This window comes from Streptopelia decaocto, assembly GCF_964273445.1.
Source record: "Streptopelia decaocto genome assembly, chromosome: 22".
Classification (NCBI taxonomy): domain Eukaryota; kingdom Metazoa; phylum Chordata; class Aves; order Columbiformes; family Columbidae; genus Streptopelia; species Streptopelia decaocto.
The window spans coordinates 2,898,463-2,917,271 of record NC_138677.1 but is presented as its reverse complement, the minus strand read 5'-3'; the positions used below and the strand labels follow the sequence as shown (position 1 = coordinate 2,917,271).

Below are 18,809 nucleotides of genomic sequence, written 5' to 3'. Positions count from 1 at the left end.
GCACATGCGGAACTTATTCCAGACGTAGCAGGTTAAAATATTTGTGAGCTCAAACAGCTGCACAAAAAAATATGAGAAAACTGAGGAATATGTTTGAGGAATGACAGACCAAGAGATACACGGGGAAGTGTGCAAATAACTGTGTGGATACATAGCAAGGAAACATTACAAAGAACGATAAATCCAAGAACATTGCTTCTTTATGCTTCCAGAGCGATCCCCACCTTTAGTCGGGCAATCTGGTCATGTATCAATAATTAAAGTAGACAGAAAAATGAAATAGGATTGTTATCAGGGTGTGGTGTGCCCAGCCTCCAGTGATATAGAATCATTTTGGTTGGAAAAGACCCTCAGGATGATCGAGTCCAAACGTAACTCAACTCCAGCACTAACCCATGTCCCTGAGATACCAGATCATACACCACCAGAGCCAAACCCTCCTCGAGCAGCCAGCAGCAAAATCCCATTTTTCCAAGCTTTTTGCCAAGTGTACGGGGCTCACGAGCTGGGAAGGCGGATGGTTATTCCTCCAGAATAACTGGTGGTGCTGGACCGCCATCAGTGCGAAAGATTGTTTCAGGAAAAAAAAACATCTCTGTTATAATTTCAGAGGTTTCCGAAACCTCAAATTCCTGAAATTGCAAACGTGGTGAAGCGCTTTTGGCCGTTCGACAGGCCCATGGTATAGCACGGACATCCACTGTCGCTGGCACAGACCTGCAAAGGATAATAATCTGACTTTCACATGCAAAAGCAAACTGGAGAGATGCCTGTAGACGACATTAGCGCAAAAGACACCCAAGGGGGTTATTTCAGTGGGGTCCCCCAGTTTCCCTGGGCACTGTTTGGTGTCACAGCACCCCCACCCCTGTCCCAGGGCCCGTGGTGCCACCAAAACCCTTCAAACAAACACCAAGCACCTGGCGGGTTTGATTTGCATCCCCGCTCCGCAGGCACTTTGAGCAGGGACACCTCGAACCGCTGCCAAGAGCAACACGCTGTCATCTCCTCCCTTCTACCAACTTGCCCTTCTGCAAGAATTTTAATGAAAGCCAGCCCGCCAAAGAGCAAATGAGAGTCGTAACGAAGCGCCTGTTGGAGTTTTACAAACCAGGCACCAGCCTCCAAAAATCCTCTGGAACGAGCGTTCATATGCAGTGATGCAAATCTGCAAAAGACCATCTTGACAAAAAAACCCTGTTGCCAAGAGAACGTGCTTTGATGCCGGTGGCCCGTCCATCATCTCCTGTCCGCGCCGTAATTCCCGCTCCGCTCCCAGCGCTTTGCTTTCCCATGGCCTCTCCAAAGCGAATTTGGGGGTTGATGTGCAGGCAGCGATCGGCTCCCGTGCGGTGTTTTTGGGCGGCCTTCAAGGAGCGAGCTGATGGCAAACCTACCGTGCGTATGTGGTCGTTGAGCTGCTTAAAATACGCAATTCTTGGAGAGGGGTAATGTAAAGATTGTATATGTGTGTGTGCTGGGAAGTCAGGGAGCTGAGAGCAGGAAAACTGCACAAAGGACGCAGCCCAGCATCCCAAAAAACCAAATTAACGCCCAGGAGAAAAAGCACTCAAGGATGCACACGCCGTTAATGAATGTGACGAGCAAAACCACACGCCTAAAATTTTGTATTTAAAATTAAACCTGTATAACATCGAGTTAACAAACGCTTCAAAGACTCTCAGCAAAAACAGAGACATCCTTCCCCCGCTCCGCATGCCACCACGTGATTTCCTGCCTGCAGATGGCTCGGAAAATGCCAACTGAATTACCTGGAGCTGGCAAAATATTTCTGCCCGCTTGCCGTCCCCCTGGGTGCGCTGCCCGCCAAGGCGGTTCAAGCGGTTTTTGCACAGGCGAGGGTCGGGTCCAGTTTGGGGCTTTATTGCTCTATTTGTCTGGGCTTAAAAACGTTGTTGTCTCCAAGAAACTACGCGAAGGGCTGAACAGGCTCTGTGGCAACTGCAGCAAGTCAGAAAGGAAATAAAGTCATTCGCTCTAATGATCCCACTGTCATCCACCTCAATACATGGGGGGTTACTTTGGACATTGATCTATTTGGGGGGCTTATTTTAGACATTAATATATTTGGGGGGGGGGGGGTATTTTGGATACTGATGTGTTGGGGGGGGTTTACTTTGGATACTGATGTGTTGGGGGGGGTTTACTTTGGATACTGATGTATCTGGGGGGGGGGTTTACTTTGGATACTGATGTATCTGGGGGGGGGGGTTACTTTGGATACTGATGTATCTGGGGGGGGGGGTTTACTTTGGATACTGACGTATCTGGGGGGGGGTACTTTGGATACTGACGTATCTGGGGGGGGGGTACTTTGGATACTGACGTATCTGGGGGGGGGTTACTTTGGATACTGACGTATCTGGGGGAGGGTACTTTGGATACTGATATATTGGCGGGGTTTACTTTGGATACTGATATATTGGGGGGTTTACTTTGGATACTGATATATTGGGGGGTTTACTTTGGATACTGATATATTGGGGGGGGTTTACTTTGGATACTGATATATTGGGGGGTTTACTTTGGATACTGATATATTTGGATGGCTTATTTTAGATATTGATATATTTGGGGGGGTCACTTTGTATATTGATATATTTGGGGGTTTTACTTGATACATTTTGGGTTTTGTTATCCACTTTTTATCTACTTTGGGTTTATTGTTACTGGTTAATGGGCGTGGGGACGGGTTGCTTGTTTTCACAAATAACAGCAATACTAATATTAGAGCTTTCAAAAGAGACAAGGTGCTTCCATCACCTGGAATTCCCGGGTACACAAACGTCACCCAAGCAGGGGGAAGAAGCCCTGGTAGGATGCTGAGAAAGTGCTCGCTGGATTAAAAAATGGACTGTTATAGACTTGGTGACTTAAGGCACCAAACTGAAATCGATACTCATCATGGAGATGGTTCTTTCTGTATCAATACTTAAATGATAAAGCAAAAAATTTCCTTCCAGCACAAAGCAGCTCACCCTGCAAAAAAACAAGAGGATGATCCAACAGTCATATCAAGGTCAAATTTTTGAGTGTGTTCAGCTTGATGTTGCCTAATGAGTGAAGAGAAGAACGGGTCTCGGTTGTAGGGGCAGGACGAGCAGCTCGCCAAGCGATGCTGAGACCCCGCGGTGATCACAGACCTGAGGAGCTGGAGGCGGCACAGTCTGTCCCTTCGCTTTATCTCATCCCTAAGGAACAAGTTTTGGGGAATTCCATCTGTTTTTCCTTCTTTTCCAGTCCTTCCACCTGGCACATCACATGGGTCCATGTAACATTTCTGGTTTGCTGTGTCTTAAGACAATGAATCAGAGGAACACAAAATGCTTTAACATTTCAGTCGAACAATTAATTAAACGCTTAGTGGTGAATCTGTTGAGAATAAACTACATTTTTGGCAAACACAAACCGTAAGCAGAGACTGCATTTTAATGATTTTGATCTGTGTCTTCTGCAGACTTGAGGGATGTTTTCCTCTTCAGAGGAGACCTTGAAGTAATGAATTTAATCTCTACAAAATGGATACCAGACCATAAAACAGCAGCTGCAATCAAAATCTATTTCCAAACATTCTTCCCTGTATGATTATCATAAAAATATAGTAAAACTCTGGCCTGGTTCACTGACAACAGCGTTTCCTCCTGTTCCTGTAGACGAGGATTTTGGGGCTGAAGGTGGTGCCCTTCTCCCTCTGCCCCCTATATCAGGATTCCTCATTTCTGCTTTGCAAAACAAGCCGTGTTCCACTGTTTGCATCATTTTCTTGCAGATGCTGCCTCCATCCTAAAAGAGCAGAGCAAATAAGAGGCTTCCACTTAAGCATCATTTATTGCAATCGCTTTGTGCCACAGCAAGTGCTTCAACGCTCGGTGCTTCACTACGAGCATCCTGAAATTCAATATATTTTACTACTTGGATGAGCAACAAGGAGAATCATTCAATATCTAAATGTTCCCTATTGTACAGCACACATGCCATTTAATTCCCTTGTTGCATTCATCTCCAGGGGTAAATATGTTTGCGTCCTGTAATTTTTAGGGTGGTACCACCTGAACTTTGGCTCGTTACCCATTTTGGTTACTCACAGTCACACGTCTCCTCTCTCCTCCACTTTCCCATTGTTTGATCTTCGCGTGAAACTCCTGAGCCTCGGAGCCCTCCCACATTTAACCACCGAGTTATAAATACAGCCTTGAAAAGTAAACTAACAAAAGCTGCCTCCGTGCGGGATTTTATTCTCCCTTATTTGGGCTGTAAATACTTCAGAGCTCTGGCCCAATAAATGTCATTTTGGCTGAGATTAAATGTAGCAGCGTCACTGAATTTCCTGAAACAAGTTAAATTAAATACCTGAGGGGGAAAATACCGCTGTTTATTTCTCACTTATAAGGTCCCAAACATTGTAGCAGACAGAGCCAGTCAGCATAATTAAAACAAAATTAAAAGCTTAATCACACTTTCATCCCAAAATCTTTACTGGCAAGAATTGTTGCCAATAAATGACTCAAGGCAAGTTCAATGAATTTTTGATTTAAGCTCATTTATCAGAGTAAGTTTAGTATCACAGAAGTAATTTTGCCCTCCACAAGGCACCTTTTCATGAAGGCGGGCAAAGATAAAGTACCTAACGACACACAGATATGATGAGGGGAGAAAAACAACCTTTTGAAAACATCTTTACAAGATGGAAGCAAAATATGCTCTGTCCTTCCCTTTCCCCCCTCCCCAACAGGGTGTATCCAAACCAGACACCAAATCACCTCCAGCATCATCAGCACAAGGAGGAGAGAACGATGAGTCACTTCGAGGACTTCGAGGCAAAGACCTCCCCGGATATTAATTACTGGGCTGCTCTTTCCAATCTGTCCAAACACTGAGGATATTAAGATGTCAGCTTGCAGAATACATCCATATAGTGTCCATTCCTGACGGGAATTAGCGGTTTCTTTGATGCCCGGCCCCGAGGTTACCCATGTATTATTTCAGCAGAAGTAAATGCGGTGGTTTTACATTTCAGCGGCGAGGCCGAACCTCAAAACGCGGCGACGGGCAACAAAGGAGCGGCATAAAGGAGCCGGGAAAGCCGTGGGTTTCTTTCAGAATGCCTCCATTCAGCTGTCCTTTCAGCTCCCGCTCAACAAGAGAGCTCAGTTCCACCAGCGTTATTATTAACACGAAAGAAGATGATGTAAACTACAAAAAACAAGTCGGATAGGAAGATTATAGAATGAGAATAACTGGGCAAAACGCTGCCTGGTTCACAAGTCATAGGGATGACGCCTTAAATGGTGCGAATGGAGTAAATTAAGAAAATAATCCAGCCTAAATCTCTATGCCTAAGAGCACTAAACAAGCCATGAGTGGGGAGGGAACATGCAGAATGCAGCTGCTGAGATGGCAAAGTAGAAATGTTCTATTTATAATATGTCCACACTGAATTTTAAGCTCGGCTTAGGAAGGCGCAGAGAAACGCGTGTTCCCGTGGCGTTGCAGATAACAATCTGAAGGAAGCAATTTTGCGGAGAAGCGTCGCTCTGCTCACCGTCGTTATTTGGCAGCGTGGTGACGATTGCTTAACCGCACTTGAAACGAGCGCGACGGGCTCCTCGCATCTTCAAATACTCGTTTTGTGCTGGTGGAGCCTCAGGAAAAGCCTCAAAAAAAGCAACGTTTCTATTGCACTTTAGAAATTTTAAAACAGTCAAGCGGATCAGCACCACTTGTGTATATTCTATTCATCCATCAATTCAATCAATAAACCTTAAACTCCCAAAAATATTAAGTCAAGCTGTTCAATTCAGGGTTGTTACCCGCAAGTGCCACTTTAAAACACTTAACTAAGCCCAGTCCCCATTCCTAAAGCTCTGAGGGCGTCAGGCTGTAAACCAGCAGCCCAGACACTGGGAATATCTAAAACGGGAAACGAGGAGCCACAAAAAAAGGACATTTTCTAGTGTAGATAAAGGCACAGCTTTTAAGACTGTTAAAGACTCAGTGATTCCAGAAGAAAATATCCTATTAAATTCAAAACTTTCGTTTTTTTAAATGAAGAGGTTGAGCAGTTCCAAGACCTTTAGGAGGACAACATCTGGAATACTGTGTCCAGTTGTGGCCCCTCAGTTCCAGCAGGACAGGGAACTGCTGGAGAGAGTCCAGCGCAGCCACCAAGATGCTGCAGGGAGTGGAGCATCTCCCGGGTGAGGAAAGGCTGAGGGAGCTGGGGCTCTGGAGCTGGACAAGAGGAGACTGAGGGGGGACTCATTCATGGGGATCAATATGGAAAGGGGGAGTGTCAGGAGGATGGAGCCAGGCTCTTCTGGTGACAACCAGTGACAGGACAAGGGGCAATGGGTGCAAACTGGAACACATGAGGTTCCACTTAAATATGAGAAGCAACTTGTTCCTGGTGAGGGTGGCAGAGCCTGGCCCAGGCTGCCCAGGGGGGTTGTGGAGTCTCCTTCTGTGCAGACATTCCAACCCGCCTGGACACCTTCCTGTGTCACCTCATCTGGGTGTTCCTGCTCCATGGGGGGACAGGACTAGATGATCTTTCCAGGTCCCTTCCAATCCCTGACATTCTGTGATTCTGTGACAAGGTACCTCAACGCCCATTGGCTTTTCCCAATGGCTCCCAGCACAGGGCGTTAAAACCAGATCCAGCTCACCACAACTAATCCACCGCTTATTACACACAATCAAAAACGTAGCAGGGCTTCAAATTTCCCCGCCTGATCCACACAAGACCCTGCGAGTCTCAGCCAGTAATTGATGCTGCCCTTTTAAGCCTGATGACTCCATAGGATGGAAGATCTCCAAAACGTAATTGATGCAGACAACCGTGGTGATGTCTAGAAATCCACCCAGAGAATTCAAAAACAACTCCAGCAAAGCATCGCTTGCTTGAATATTCATCACACACCCAGAAGAAACGACATTTTTATAACCAATATGTACCTAGAAGATGATTCTATGCAACCCCACTCGCACTGGAAGGTTCCTTGGATAATTTTAAAGGCCGTGTGGTTTCTTAAAGCCATAAAAAGCAACACAACGCAACTTTGTGCTGGTACCTGGAAAGCCTTTTTAATGCTTCCAGAACAAAATCATCCTTTTTTCCTGTTGTTCCCTGCAGTGACTCTAAAGAAACAAAAATATAATAAAATCAGTTATCCTTTCCTAGCAACACAGAGGTAACACATTCACAAACAGCATTTTCAGAGCCTTCTGCACGTTATAAATGGCTTTTCCAGTCCCTTTCCCGTAAATAAGCAATAAGTACGGACACTGCACATCTTCACGCTCCCTGAAACAGCTTAATATTTACAGTCAACATCTTGTGAAAGCTGCAGCAGAACCTCATTGTAGGCAAACACACGCATCAATTATTTAGAGAGCACTTAAAGTGAAAATCCTCTCAAGTCAATACAACAAAAGCAATCACTTAAAATTTGGATACGAATTTAAATTGGCACCTCTTGAAAGAAGCACCTTGTAATTGCAGGTTGAGAAGCTGAGGGCACCTTGTTTACCAAACTAAAAGTTCATTTTGATGGCAAAACTCTAAGCGTTAAATCCAAAAATGCTGAGAAACAACACCCATTAGAACACATTCAATATTACTCATCGGTCAAGAGCTTAAAACCAGGAAAACGTGCACATAAATACCTCGTTAGAGCTGTGCAATTAAAAACATGTTCGACAGTCAGAGATAAGCAGCTCGTACAAGGAGTGGAAGCCAGCGCACGTCCCCTTCGCTCTGCCTTGCATACCTTGGCACCAAACAAGAACAATTTCATGTCTTATGGTTATTTATTACCTATGGTATAATTTATTTACTGCCACAAACGTCCAAGTTTTTGTAGTATGGTCTTTCTTCCTTTTCTTTTCCTTCTTAATACGCTGTTTAACTTTATAAAGGATCGTTTCTAAACCAAAACGCTACCGAAAACCTCACTCAGGAGCACGTTAACTGCATTCAAACTCATTCCACGACGCTCGGCACCGTTCAACATCTTTATCAATGACCAGAGGGGGGAAAAGCGCAACCGCCGACTGCGTTTGCGGCTCATGAAGCCCAGCGAACAGTAAAAAATAACGTGGGCAGTGTGTTTGTCCAGAGCAATCTGACCCGTTTAAAAGCGGCCTGAGCTCGCTAAGCAAAGTCTGTTTTCACAGAGCCCTGAGCAAACACACCTGCAGGCAGGAGAAATCCCGGTTAAAACCTCTTCATGCAACACGGTAGCAAAAAGGATGAAAATACAGTCCCATCAAGGAATGGTGAGTAAGAATAAAGTAGTAAAAAAGATGTTTATGTCTGTACATTATACTGATAGTCTATTCTAGACCCCGCTAAGCAAGAGTTCTAGTCACAAATGTGGAAAACAAAGGTGCAGAAAGCCATAACGACGCAAAGGGAAAGGCAAAAGGCCCCGTGATAACACAGTTAATTCAGAGATCAGAGCGTTAAGGCTCTCAAAAGAGTCTCAACTAAGACACAAATGTTATATACGCCCTCACATCACAGAAGACAGTGCACTCATGTGCGCTTCGGCACAGCAGAGAAGGACATAAAAAACAACAGCTAGAACCTGAAAATATAGAAACCGAGAAGAAAAACAAAGGACAATACAGCCTTCAGCGGCCAAACTATCAGAACAAGCTATAAAGGAAAGTGTTTGTTATCACCAGCTGTCTTCATGATATCCTGTGGGCAAGTGTTAATTCCTGGACTCAAAACCGGGTCAAACGATGGAAACTGAAGGGTAAGCGATACCTGGATTTTAGAGCAGATATCCTAGGATCAACTTCTGGCTTCAAAACAGTGAATAGCTAAAGCCTCAAATGAATTAATCACTCGTGGAGCTGCTTGAAGGGGGAAAGTACAAAGAATTACTACGGGTTTAAAGAGAAAGAAAACATATGTCAAGTGAGGAAATGTTGGCTAATAACCATAATAGTGCTTTTTGCTGGGATGAACGCAGTGGGTGTTAGGAGAGGTTTGCGTTGTCTGGGAGGGGGTGACTCAGAAGAAGCTGAAATTTGGTTTGTGGAACTGCGGAATCGAGTGTTTCCTTCCCTATCTGGTTGCTCACGGCAATCGAGAACATCGCTGCGTGAGAAGTGACAAAACACAGAGCAGGGAGAAGTACAACCAAGGGCTATGTAAAATTAACTTACCACATGAGTTCCAAAAATTGACACTCAAGTGCAGATTCTCCTGTGATTTTCTAAAATTGGCTCTGATGCTATTCGATCTACTTTTTAATGCATTTTCCTTCCCCTTACAGGAAAAAAAAACCCTCAGAATTCACAGTTCTGATGTCAACTGAGAGGTCAGCACGTCTTGTCAAGGAGATAGAGCAGCGACCCTCCTGTGCTGTGCCCATGCCAGATATTTAACATTAATCTAATGGTAAACAAGGGTCTCCAAGCAATACTAATGCATTGTAGAAAATCTAAGATGAATGCTTAAGCAAGAAAAGGTGCCATGGAAAGGGCTCCCTCCTGGTGCGCTCTCAACTACATTTGTCAAAGGCAAATTCACACACGAGGATCTTGTATCGGTTAGAAAGCCAGGATATCATAGCTACTCCAGTCCTATTCCTTCCTTCGCTTCCCTATGGTAACTTTTTTTTCTTCCAATTAGTAAAACTAGGCAAAAGATAATGACTTTATTTCCTTGCAGCACAGAGAAAAGCCATCAGCTTACTTTGCCACATAACCCACGAGCAGGCAGGGCCGGCTGAAGGATGTAAAAATCAAACACCTTTGGCGTGGGCAGCACCTAAGACGTTAATTGAAGCCACCGACAACATGCGCTCGTTAAAAGGACAGGTTTTAAAACTCCACGCTGTCGGCCCAGGTGTCGGCTAAGCCGGACGGCCTAAGCTGCTTGGGAACAAACTTTATCCCTGACATTCTGCCAATTAAAGAGCATAAAATCCCCACGCCACGGGCACAGAGCAGCCATAACAGCGACGCGCTCAGTCAGCTCTTCAATCCTTTTGCGGGGGGAAAAAACGACCGATTTTCTTGGCATAAGCAAGAACTGAGGTTCAGACTGGCCACGTTTCAACCCAGTTTAGCAAACCAGGCATTTGTGCTCGGTGGAAGTGTTATTTGATTACAGACTATACAACAAACTAAAAAAAAAAAACAAGAGACAGAACAGTTTGTGTTCCGTCTGGCTAATGATGCAAATAAGTGCAATGTACGTAGGAAGAGGAAATTATTGTACACATATACACATATGGCTTGTAATATTTCTGCTTCAACAATGGAAAGGAGAAAGATATAGCAAGAAAACATTTTCGCAACATCTGTGAGTAACTGGGAGCTCCACTGGATTTCAGTGACACGGAGACATCCACAGCATTTTTTGAGTTCAGTAGAGTTAATCTAAAGAATAAGATTATTGCAATTACAAAAGTAACACTAAAAATACATTCACTTATTGCAGCAGCCTCGTGTATTCACACAGCTTTCAGCAATGCTTTTAAAATACTCCGTTAGCGTAGCTGACAGCTTCTGTTCATAATTACTTGAAGTTCCAGCGGTTCACAAGTCTGTCGGGCCGCGGGGAAGGCAGTCAGTCAAGGAGACGGCAGAGGCAGACAAGTGACAGATAACGTAGCACGATCTTTTACCCAAAGGACTAAACTTGTCAGCGGCCCACTCAAAAATAACCCTTCCTGTAATGGGAAAAGGAAAGAGGCTGGGATTTCTTTGGGGTAAGCCATCCAGCAGGCTTAACCGACAATTTCAGAGCCAAGAAAGAGGAAAGAAGATCAGGAATATCCGTGCTCCTTCAGTAATTCATTTCACTGCCTAAAACCTCCTGAACAAACCCTGTGCTGCCCTGGTCAGGGAAAGAGCGAGAATTAGCGGACAGAGCACAACTCAGTGCCTTTCGCTGGAGCTGCCCTCAAGTTCAGCACCTGCAAAATACAGTCACCACCAGGGGCTTTCCCTTCGGCTTTCTAAGGTTTGGGAACACACAACAAAAAGAAAAGAGGATCTACGCCCTTTGTGCGGCTTCTGAAGCTACACAGCACAGCAGAAGCAAGACAATCCTATAAAAAAACCAACCCAAAGCTGCTTAATCACCTCACTGTGGCAACATCCCCCAATGCCATTTGCTGCTCCTTTGGCAACTTCAACTTTCAAAGCATCCTTAGCTTTGAGGTTCCTCCCAACCCACCACAGAGAGGACCTGGAATAATCGCTTTGGAGTGTGCAATCTTTCTCCTCCCGCTCCACACCACGATCTTTATCCTGAGGGATATCTGACCTTTTTATCCTTCTACTAGCAGCTCTTTTCCACAGCGCTGCTTATAACCCCAGTGTAGTGTCTCCATCCCCTCAGCAGCTTTATACCCCTCACACCAATTCAACTGCAGTTACGGGAAGGTCTCTCATCCCTCTTATTCCTCCAGTCCTCACTTGTTCCCTCTGCTCAACAATCCTTGTCCCCTCATCACCTTTTCACGCGCTTCACACCACTCATACCTTCTTTTTCTTGGCTGCTTCAGGTCCTTTCCTTCCCAAACCAATTTCCCGTGCGTTTCCATTCCTGCCTTCCCCGATGGCACCGCGGTTCCTTTAGTCAGGCGCAGCAAAGAACAGCTCTGGGTAGCTCTCACACCTTTAATCCACTTCTCCCCAGCATATCAGAAGCTCAGAAATCTGAATATCACCTCTGTTGACCCCATCTCTCCCCTGCTCAACTCACCCTCTGGCCAAACTGATCTTCCCATACCCAGAAGCTTTCAAGTTTCTTTCCCAAAAGAAGGCTGATAACAATAAAGACGACTAATATTTCTTTTTTCTAATCCAGACTCTCTTCCATTAGCCACATCACTAATCTCAAGGCATTTGCCTTTATTCCAAACAGCTAAAAGGTTCCTTGACCCATACACTTTCCTCCTGACCTTTTGTTTCTCTCCTCTCTCTCTCTCAAGGGTAACGTATCCTTCCACTCCACTAAGAAGATCACAGTAGATCATCCAAGGACGAAACCCAAGGGATCTCTACATCCTCCCTCCCCCTCGCCGTGTCCATCCTTGCTTCACGTCGCAGAATTTTAGAGCATCGTCTCCCTTTTGTTGTCCCCACTCGTGTCTCAAACTCGCAGTAACATGGGGTCACGTTTGTAGTCATCCTGAATCAAAGGACAGAAATTTCACCTGCCGAAGCTCAGAATTAAAATTGCTAGAAATGCATTTTTAACACCGACAGAAACACTCCTACAAAGGAAGCCTACATACAAATTTGTGACTTCACACTAACAGAGTCTTATTTTTGCCATCGTTTCTGAGACCAGTATTTTATACAGATGATCAAAAGCTGTGTGGATTGTTACCAACAGTCACAACTGCCCTGCAAACTCAGCATAGCGAGCCAGTTCCTTTATTCCACACCCGTGTTACGTCTCAAGTGACCTCCATATAAATCAAGAGGAAAAAAGTTTAAAATCTCCGAAAAGGATTTTGATGAAGAAGGAAAACTAAGGTTCAAAAAGCCAACATGCTCCAGAAAAACTGTTGGGCCCTGCCTGCCTCTCATCAGTTATTTGTAGCTTATCGTGGTCGTAACCAAACACTTTTTCCCAGAGGACCGATTCTCCTTTTCCCTCAACGGAAGGGTTTGCACACAAAATAAAATGTCTTCTCACCAGCAGATTTGCAGAGAGAAAAGAGAGAAGTTACCCTACTATAAAAACAAACCCTAACTTTTTTATTACTCTAGTCCATGGAAAAGATAATGAAAGCCTGATATTAGGCACAGATAAAGTCCCAATTAAAAATAGTGCCCTTTCTTTAAGTCAAGAGAAAACAGGGTTGTGACCGGGTTCTTGTTTCCGAGCACGCTCAGCAGCTTTTAAGATTTCAGCATCGGGTAATGGAGCCCGGTTTCCTCCCTGACATCACTGCACATTCTCCCCGCATGACCAGAGCAATGACACAGTAACAGGTTTTACTGCTACAATTATTTTTCTTGCAAAGGGACAACAAGGAAATGGAGCAAAAAGCACAAGTGAACAAGTTCTGCAACACGCGACTTGAGAGTTCACTCGTTTCTTGGGTACATCCCGCAGTCCTCGACTTGTCTTGGGTTCCCTGTCACCAGAAACGTCTTTTCAAACCCCAGATCTGGCTCCCTCCGCTTCCTGAAACAGGAACTTCAAAACCCAATCAAACCATTTCACTATTAATTACTACTTGGTCCTTCATTTAAGGAAACGAACGATGCAAACCAGCCTGTGTGCTGGGCTGCGTTAGGAAGCCAAAGCTACAGTCCACAGATAAAATAAGGTAAATAGTGCAGACAACCACGCCGATACGTATACTCTCGTGCACTTCTAACACAGTTTAATACTGACTTACAAAGCGCATGTCCCGTAAAACATCCCAAAGGAACAACACAAATGAATTACTACTGGATGCCCTGACACCACTGGACCTTGACGCTACATGAAGCCGAGTTACGCAAGCTCTGCAACTATAAAAAAACCTCCTAGATTTTCAGATGAAAAGCAGGAGTTAGGGTGAAAAGGACAATTCCAACTTGGGGCTCACACAAAGCTCATGAAAAGCTCTTCCCGAGCCGCGTTTATTCATATTCTCGCCCCTTTTGTTTTTCCTTCTAAACCTCGAGACTCTGGGGCTGAAGTCAGAAAACAAAATGTCATTGTTTAGGCTTAATGAGTCAACGTTAATTTTCCCATTGTTTATTTAAATCCCCTCTAAAGCAGCAACAGCGGCGCTAATTACGGCGAAATACTAATGTTTTGTTGCGGGTAAGGGGGGGTACGAGAAGGAAAAGGCGTTTTCCACAACGGGGGCCGCTGGCATACGCCGAGGGGCAGGTGAACAGGGCTGCCGCTCCGGCCTCACACACCGCAAAAAAATTAAAATAAATTAAATTAAATTAAACCGCCGCTTTTGCGAGGGTTCCCTCAGCGGGGGGAACCGCCGCCGCTCCGACCCCCCTTCCCCGGGTCACCTTGACAGCCCCGAACCCCCCGCTCCGGTCTTTGTGTCGTTACCGCCGCCGGGCCCGCGCACAAAGCCCCGGTGTGGGGGGGGGGAACGAGCGGCCCGCCCCAGCCTGAGGGCGCCTCGGCCGCTCGGGATACACTGAGAGCCCGCCCGGCCCCGCGGCGCGGCCGTTACCTGGAAGTCCCTGTCCTCGTTGAAGCGGGAGAACCTGTCCGCCATTTTGCGCCGCCGCCGCCTCGCTCGGCCCGGCCCGGCTCGGCCCCGCTCAGCCCGCGCTCCGGCCGCCTCCCCTCAGCGCCGCCCCCGCCGCGCCGGGGGAGCTCCGCGCATGCGCGGCGGGGCAGGTCACGTGCGCGGCGCGGAGGCGCTCTCAGCAGCCGGGAGAGCGGAGGGCGGCAGGTACCGGCAGTCACACCGTTAAGGCTCCGCCACACCAGGCCTTCCCTCCCGCCCCCCGCGGAGCTCGGCGGTGGTTTGGAACGGAGCACGCACAACGCATGCGCCACGCCCCGCCTGCGTGCGCACCGCGGGGACGGGCGCCCCACCCCGGTGTCCCGTTCTGCGCGTGCGCGGAGTCGTTCAGGCGGCGAGGATTCGACCCCGGGTGACAGGGGGTCCCGCTTCAGCCTTCCCGCCCCTCCCAGTCCAAACCAATGGGGCTGCCCCCGCCTCTTGAGTGATGGCGATGCGAGCCAATAGGAGCACGGCTCGCCGGCGCCCTCTGGCGTGCGTCGCGGGTCGCGCTGGCAGCTGAGGGGGGGCGTGCCCAGAGTCTCCTCAGCGGGGCCGAGCAGGAGCGGCAAAGGCACAGCCCAGCACTCCGGGTGATGGGGACGGGCCCTGGAGCCAGCTCTGGTGCTGGTAGATGGCGCCTGGGGCCAGCCCTGACGTTGATGATGGCGCCTGGGGCCAGCCCTGACGTTGATGATGGCGCCTGGTGCTCTGGGACAGGCCTAAGGAGCCCAGAGTAAAGTCTCTGGTGCTCAGAGCCAACCCTGAGGTGAAACGCGGTGCTCGGGGCCAGGCAGAACCACGCTGGTAGCCAGGCTGCAGGGACCTTTCTTCAGCTCTATGTGCCAGGTCCATGTACGTGCTGGCAGAGAAACGGCCCCTCGGGCCTGTACACGCCATGCGATGCCTGGGGTCTCCGTGTCGCCCGCGGCAGCTGAGGCCCAGCTTTTCCATCCACCCCCACAGCTGTTACCAGCTGTCTCTGAGCGGGGCAGCGTGTGTTGCTGTCTCTCTGCTGTCCCTAACAGCAGGACAGCCAGATTCCATCTGTTGTTCCATTCATTCCTTCTCTTTCTCTCCCCAGAAGCCTCACTGCCAGGATCCCGCTTGCGTGCTGCCCTCTGCCGCCTTGTCAAGGCAGGGGGAGGAGAGAGGAATTCGGAAACAGGCCTGTCTGGAGCATGTTCACCAGACTGTGTCTTTATAGAAGTCTCGGGACTTGAGGGATTGCTTAGTAAGTTTGCTGATGACACAAAATTGGGAGGAGCTGTTGACACTCTCAAGGGCAGAGAGACCCTGCAGAGGGATCTGGACAAATTGGAGAACTGGGCAATCACCAACCGCATGAAGTTCAACAAGAGCAAGTGCCGGATTTTGAACATGGGACACGCCAACCCTGGCTGTACAGACAGACTGGGGGACGAGCTGCTGGAGAGCAGCTCTGCAGAGGGATCTGGGGGCTCTGGTCGATGGCCAGTTGAACATGAGCCACCAGTGTCCCTGGAGCCAAGAGGGACCCGTGTCCTGGTGCATCCAGCACAGCACAGCCAGCCAGGCAGGGAGGGGATTGTCCCGCTCTGCTCAGGCCTCAGCTGGAGCATTCACTGTGTGCAGGGCTGGGGACACGGGATAAAGGAGATAAAGTTACTGGAGAGTGTCCAGAAGAGGCTGCAAAGTTGGTGAAGGTTTGGAGGGGAAGCTGTATGAGGAGCAGCTGAAGTCCCTGGGTTTGTTCAGCTGGAGCAGAGCAGACTGAGGGCAGAGCTCATGGGCTGCAGGTTCAGCAGGAGCAGGAGGGGCAGGGCTGAGCTCTTCTCTGTGACAGTGACAGAACCCAGGGAATGGCAGAAGATGAGCCAAGGAGGGTCAGTGGGACATGAGGAAAAGGTTCTTCCCCCAGAGGTGCTGGACACTGAACAGGCTCCCCAGGGAGGTGTCACGGCCCCAACCTGACAGTGTTCAAGAAGAGACTGGACAACGTCCTCAGACACACGGGGTGACCTGTGGGGTGTCCTGTGCATGGACAGGAGTTGGAATCCATGATCCTGGTGGGTCCTTCCAACTCAGGACATTCTGTGATTCTATGATTCTATGACCACGTGCGTTACAGAACCTGTGGATGAGTGTGACAGCTAGCCCTGCAAGTCAGACGTCGGGGAGGCCAAAGCAGTGGCTGTGCTTTGTGCTACATGGTGTAGCTTGTCACAGATCTGTTACTGCAGCGTGCCAGGCTGGGCTGCGCTGCCAGAGCTGCATGGAGCAGCCTCGTGCATCTGCCTCTAACTTCCCAGGAGGGTCACTGCTCTCATCCCGTTGCCCCATCTCAGCAGCCCTGCAGAAATAACACTGAGAAATGCCCCGAATCCCAGCACTTCTGCATTGCGAGGTGGCTCTGAAGAGCTTTTGCTTGGCAGGAACGTGCTCATGCACTGTGATGCTTGGCCCTGGTGAGGCCGCACCTTGAATCCTGCGGTCAGTTTTGGGCCACTCATCATAAGGAGGACGTTGAGGGACTAGAGAGAGAGCAGAGGAGGCGACAAAGCTGGTGAGGGGCTGGAGCACAAGTGTGATGGGAGCGGCTGAGGGACCTGGGGGGTTCAGCTGGAGAACAGGAGCTGAGGGGAGACCTTCTGATCTCTGAACTGCCTGAAAGGAGCTTGGAGCCAGGGGGGTCGGGCTCTGCTCCCCAGGAACAAGCGCCAGGAGCAGAGGAAACGGCCTCAAGTTGCGCCAGGGGAGGTTGAGGTTGGATGTGGGAACAATTTCTTCCCCAAAGGGCTGTGGGGCATTGGAACAGGCTGCCCAGGGCAGTGGTGGAGGTGTTTAGATGAGGTTCTTAGGGACATGGGTTATTGCTGGAGCTGGGTTATGGTTGACCTCGATGATGCTGAGGGGCTGTTCCAACTGAAATGATTCTATGATTCAATTAAATTTGTTCCCCATTGCCGTAAGAAAGTCCTGCTGACGCTCATGCCTGTTTGTGCTTTACTCTGCTCCGCGCCAACACCTCCGCACCGGGGTCACCCGTCTCGTCCTGCGTCAGATCTGTAGTCCCACCTGCCTGGGTGTTGTGTTCTCTCCCTGCTGACGTCCCCACGCTCCGCGTGCCCCAGGCACTGCCCCACAGCTCAGCCCATGCAGGGTGGGGAACCTGGGACACCGAGTGGAGCAGCTTTTCCTCTTTTAGGAGTAACTGCTGCATTTTAGGGGGGGGACTGTACCCCATGTCTTCCCGAATCACCCAGATGGGTCCGGGCAGGCCCCTGCCCCCCAGCCATGCTGCGCAGTGCAGCCCCGTGGGCAGCTTGAAGGGACACGTGTGTCCTGCGGCTCCGCACCCGTGGGTCCTGGGTGGGCGCCCTGGGCCCTGCTCAGTGCCCGGGCTGTGCCCACGAGAGGGAGCTCCTGCTCCACCCAGGCGGGCAGCGGGACCCCCACCCACACCGGGAGACCCCCACCCACCACTGGGTACCCTTGCTCATTGTCACCGGTGGGTGGGGGGCACCCAGCCCTGCTTGGGCTTTGGGGTGAGGGGGATATAGCACCCCCAGGGGTGCCGAGCCAGAGAGAAGGGGTGCCCCCCGCCCAGGGCTGGGTGCCCTCCTTGGTGCTGCCCAAGGCCCCTCACCCCCTGCCTCAGTTTCCCTCAGTGCTGCAGGAGCTGGGGTAGGCACTGAGTCCACTTTGGGGGGGCAACCCCGGGGTGGCTCACGCTTCTCAGCCCAAGGTATTTGAGGCAAGCGGTGTCCCCAGGCTGGGGGACACTTGTCCCCACGTGTGTGACGCAGACCCACGGGTGTGAGCGTGAGCGCTCGTGCGAGCGGGCAGGCCGGGGGAAGGAGGTTCCTTTCTGCGGGCCGGAGGCCGGGAGGAGGAGGCTGGTGCTGCCGCCAGGGCCCCTGTTCTCATGTAAAACAGCTTTGTGCGGGGGCTGCGGCCCCCAGCTCCCCCTGCCTGCTGCGGAGGAGGGAGCTGGTGGGCCCAGGAGGAACGGCCCCCCCTTGGCTTCTCCCCATAGCAAGGGGACATGTGCCCAGCGGGGACCTGTGCCTGCTGGGGGACAAACTTGCCCCATGTTGTGCCCCTGCTACCCCCAGCCCGGAGAGGCTGGGCATGGGGACAGCTCAGTGTCCTTGTGGGGCACAGGGACAGCTTGATAGCCCTGTTGGGCACAACTTCCTGCCACTGTCAGGCACAGGGATGGTTTGGTGCCACCCTTGGGCACAGGGCTCAGTGGCCCCATCGGGCATGGGGACAGTTCAGTGGCCCCATCAGGCACAGCTCTGTGTCCCCACTGAGTACAGGGACAGCTCAATGTCCCCACTGGTCATAGGGACAGCTCAGTGTCCTCGTTGGGCACAGCTTTGTGCCCCCTTTGGGTACAGGAGTGCCTTAGTGTCCCCATTGGGCATGGGGACGGCTCTGTGTCTCATTGGGCAAAGCTCAGTGTCCCCATGGGGCGTGGGAACAGCCCAGTGGCCTTGTTGGGCACAACTCCCTGCCACTGTCAGGCACAGGGACGGTTCAATGCCACCCTTGGGCACAGAGACAGCTCAG

At 49.6% G+C, this 18,809-nt stretch overlaps 1 protein-coding gene across 8 annotated transcripts in view; it reads right to left on the bottom strand.

The window, feature by feature from the left end:
• GPATCH8 (G-patch domain containing 8) overlaps positions 1-14,514 on the bottom strand; it is a 50,438-nt gene extending 35,924 nt beyond the window's left edge. For all 8 annotated transcript variants that reach the window (XM_082070744.1, XM_082070745.1, XM_082070738.1 and 5 more), the window contains exon 1: positions 14,196-14,514. In XM_082070744.1, coding sequence (XP_081926870.1) covers positions 14,196-14,240 — 45 coding nt within the window. In that variant the 5' untranslated portion in view covers positions 14,241-14,514. The remainder of the gene's footprint in view (positions 1-14,195) is intronic.
• Positions 14,515-18,809: the final 4,295 nt, after the last annotated feature.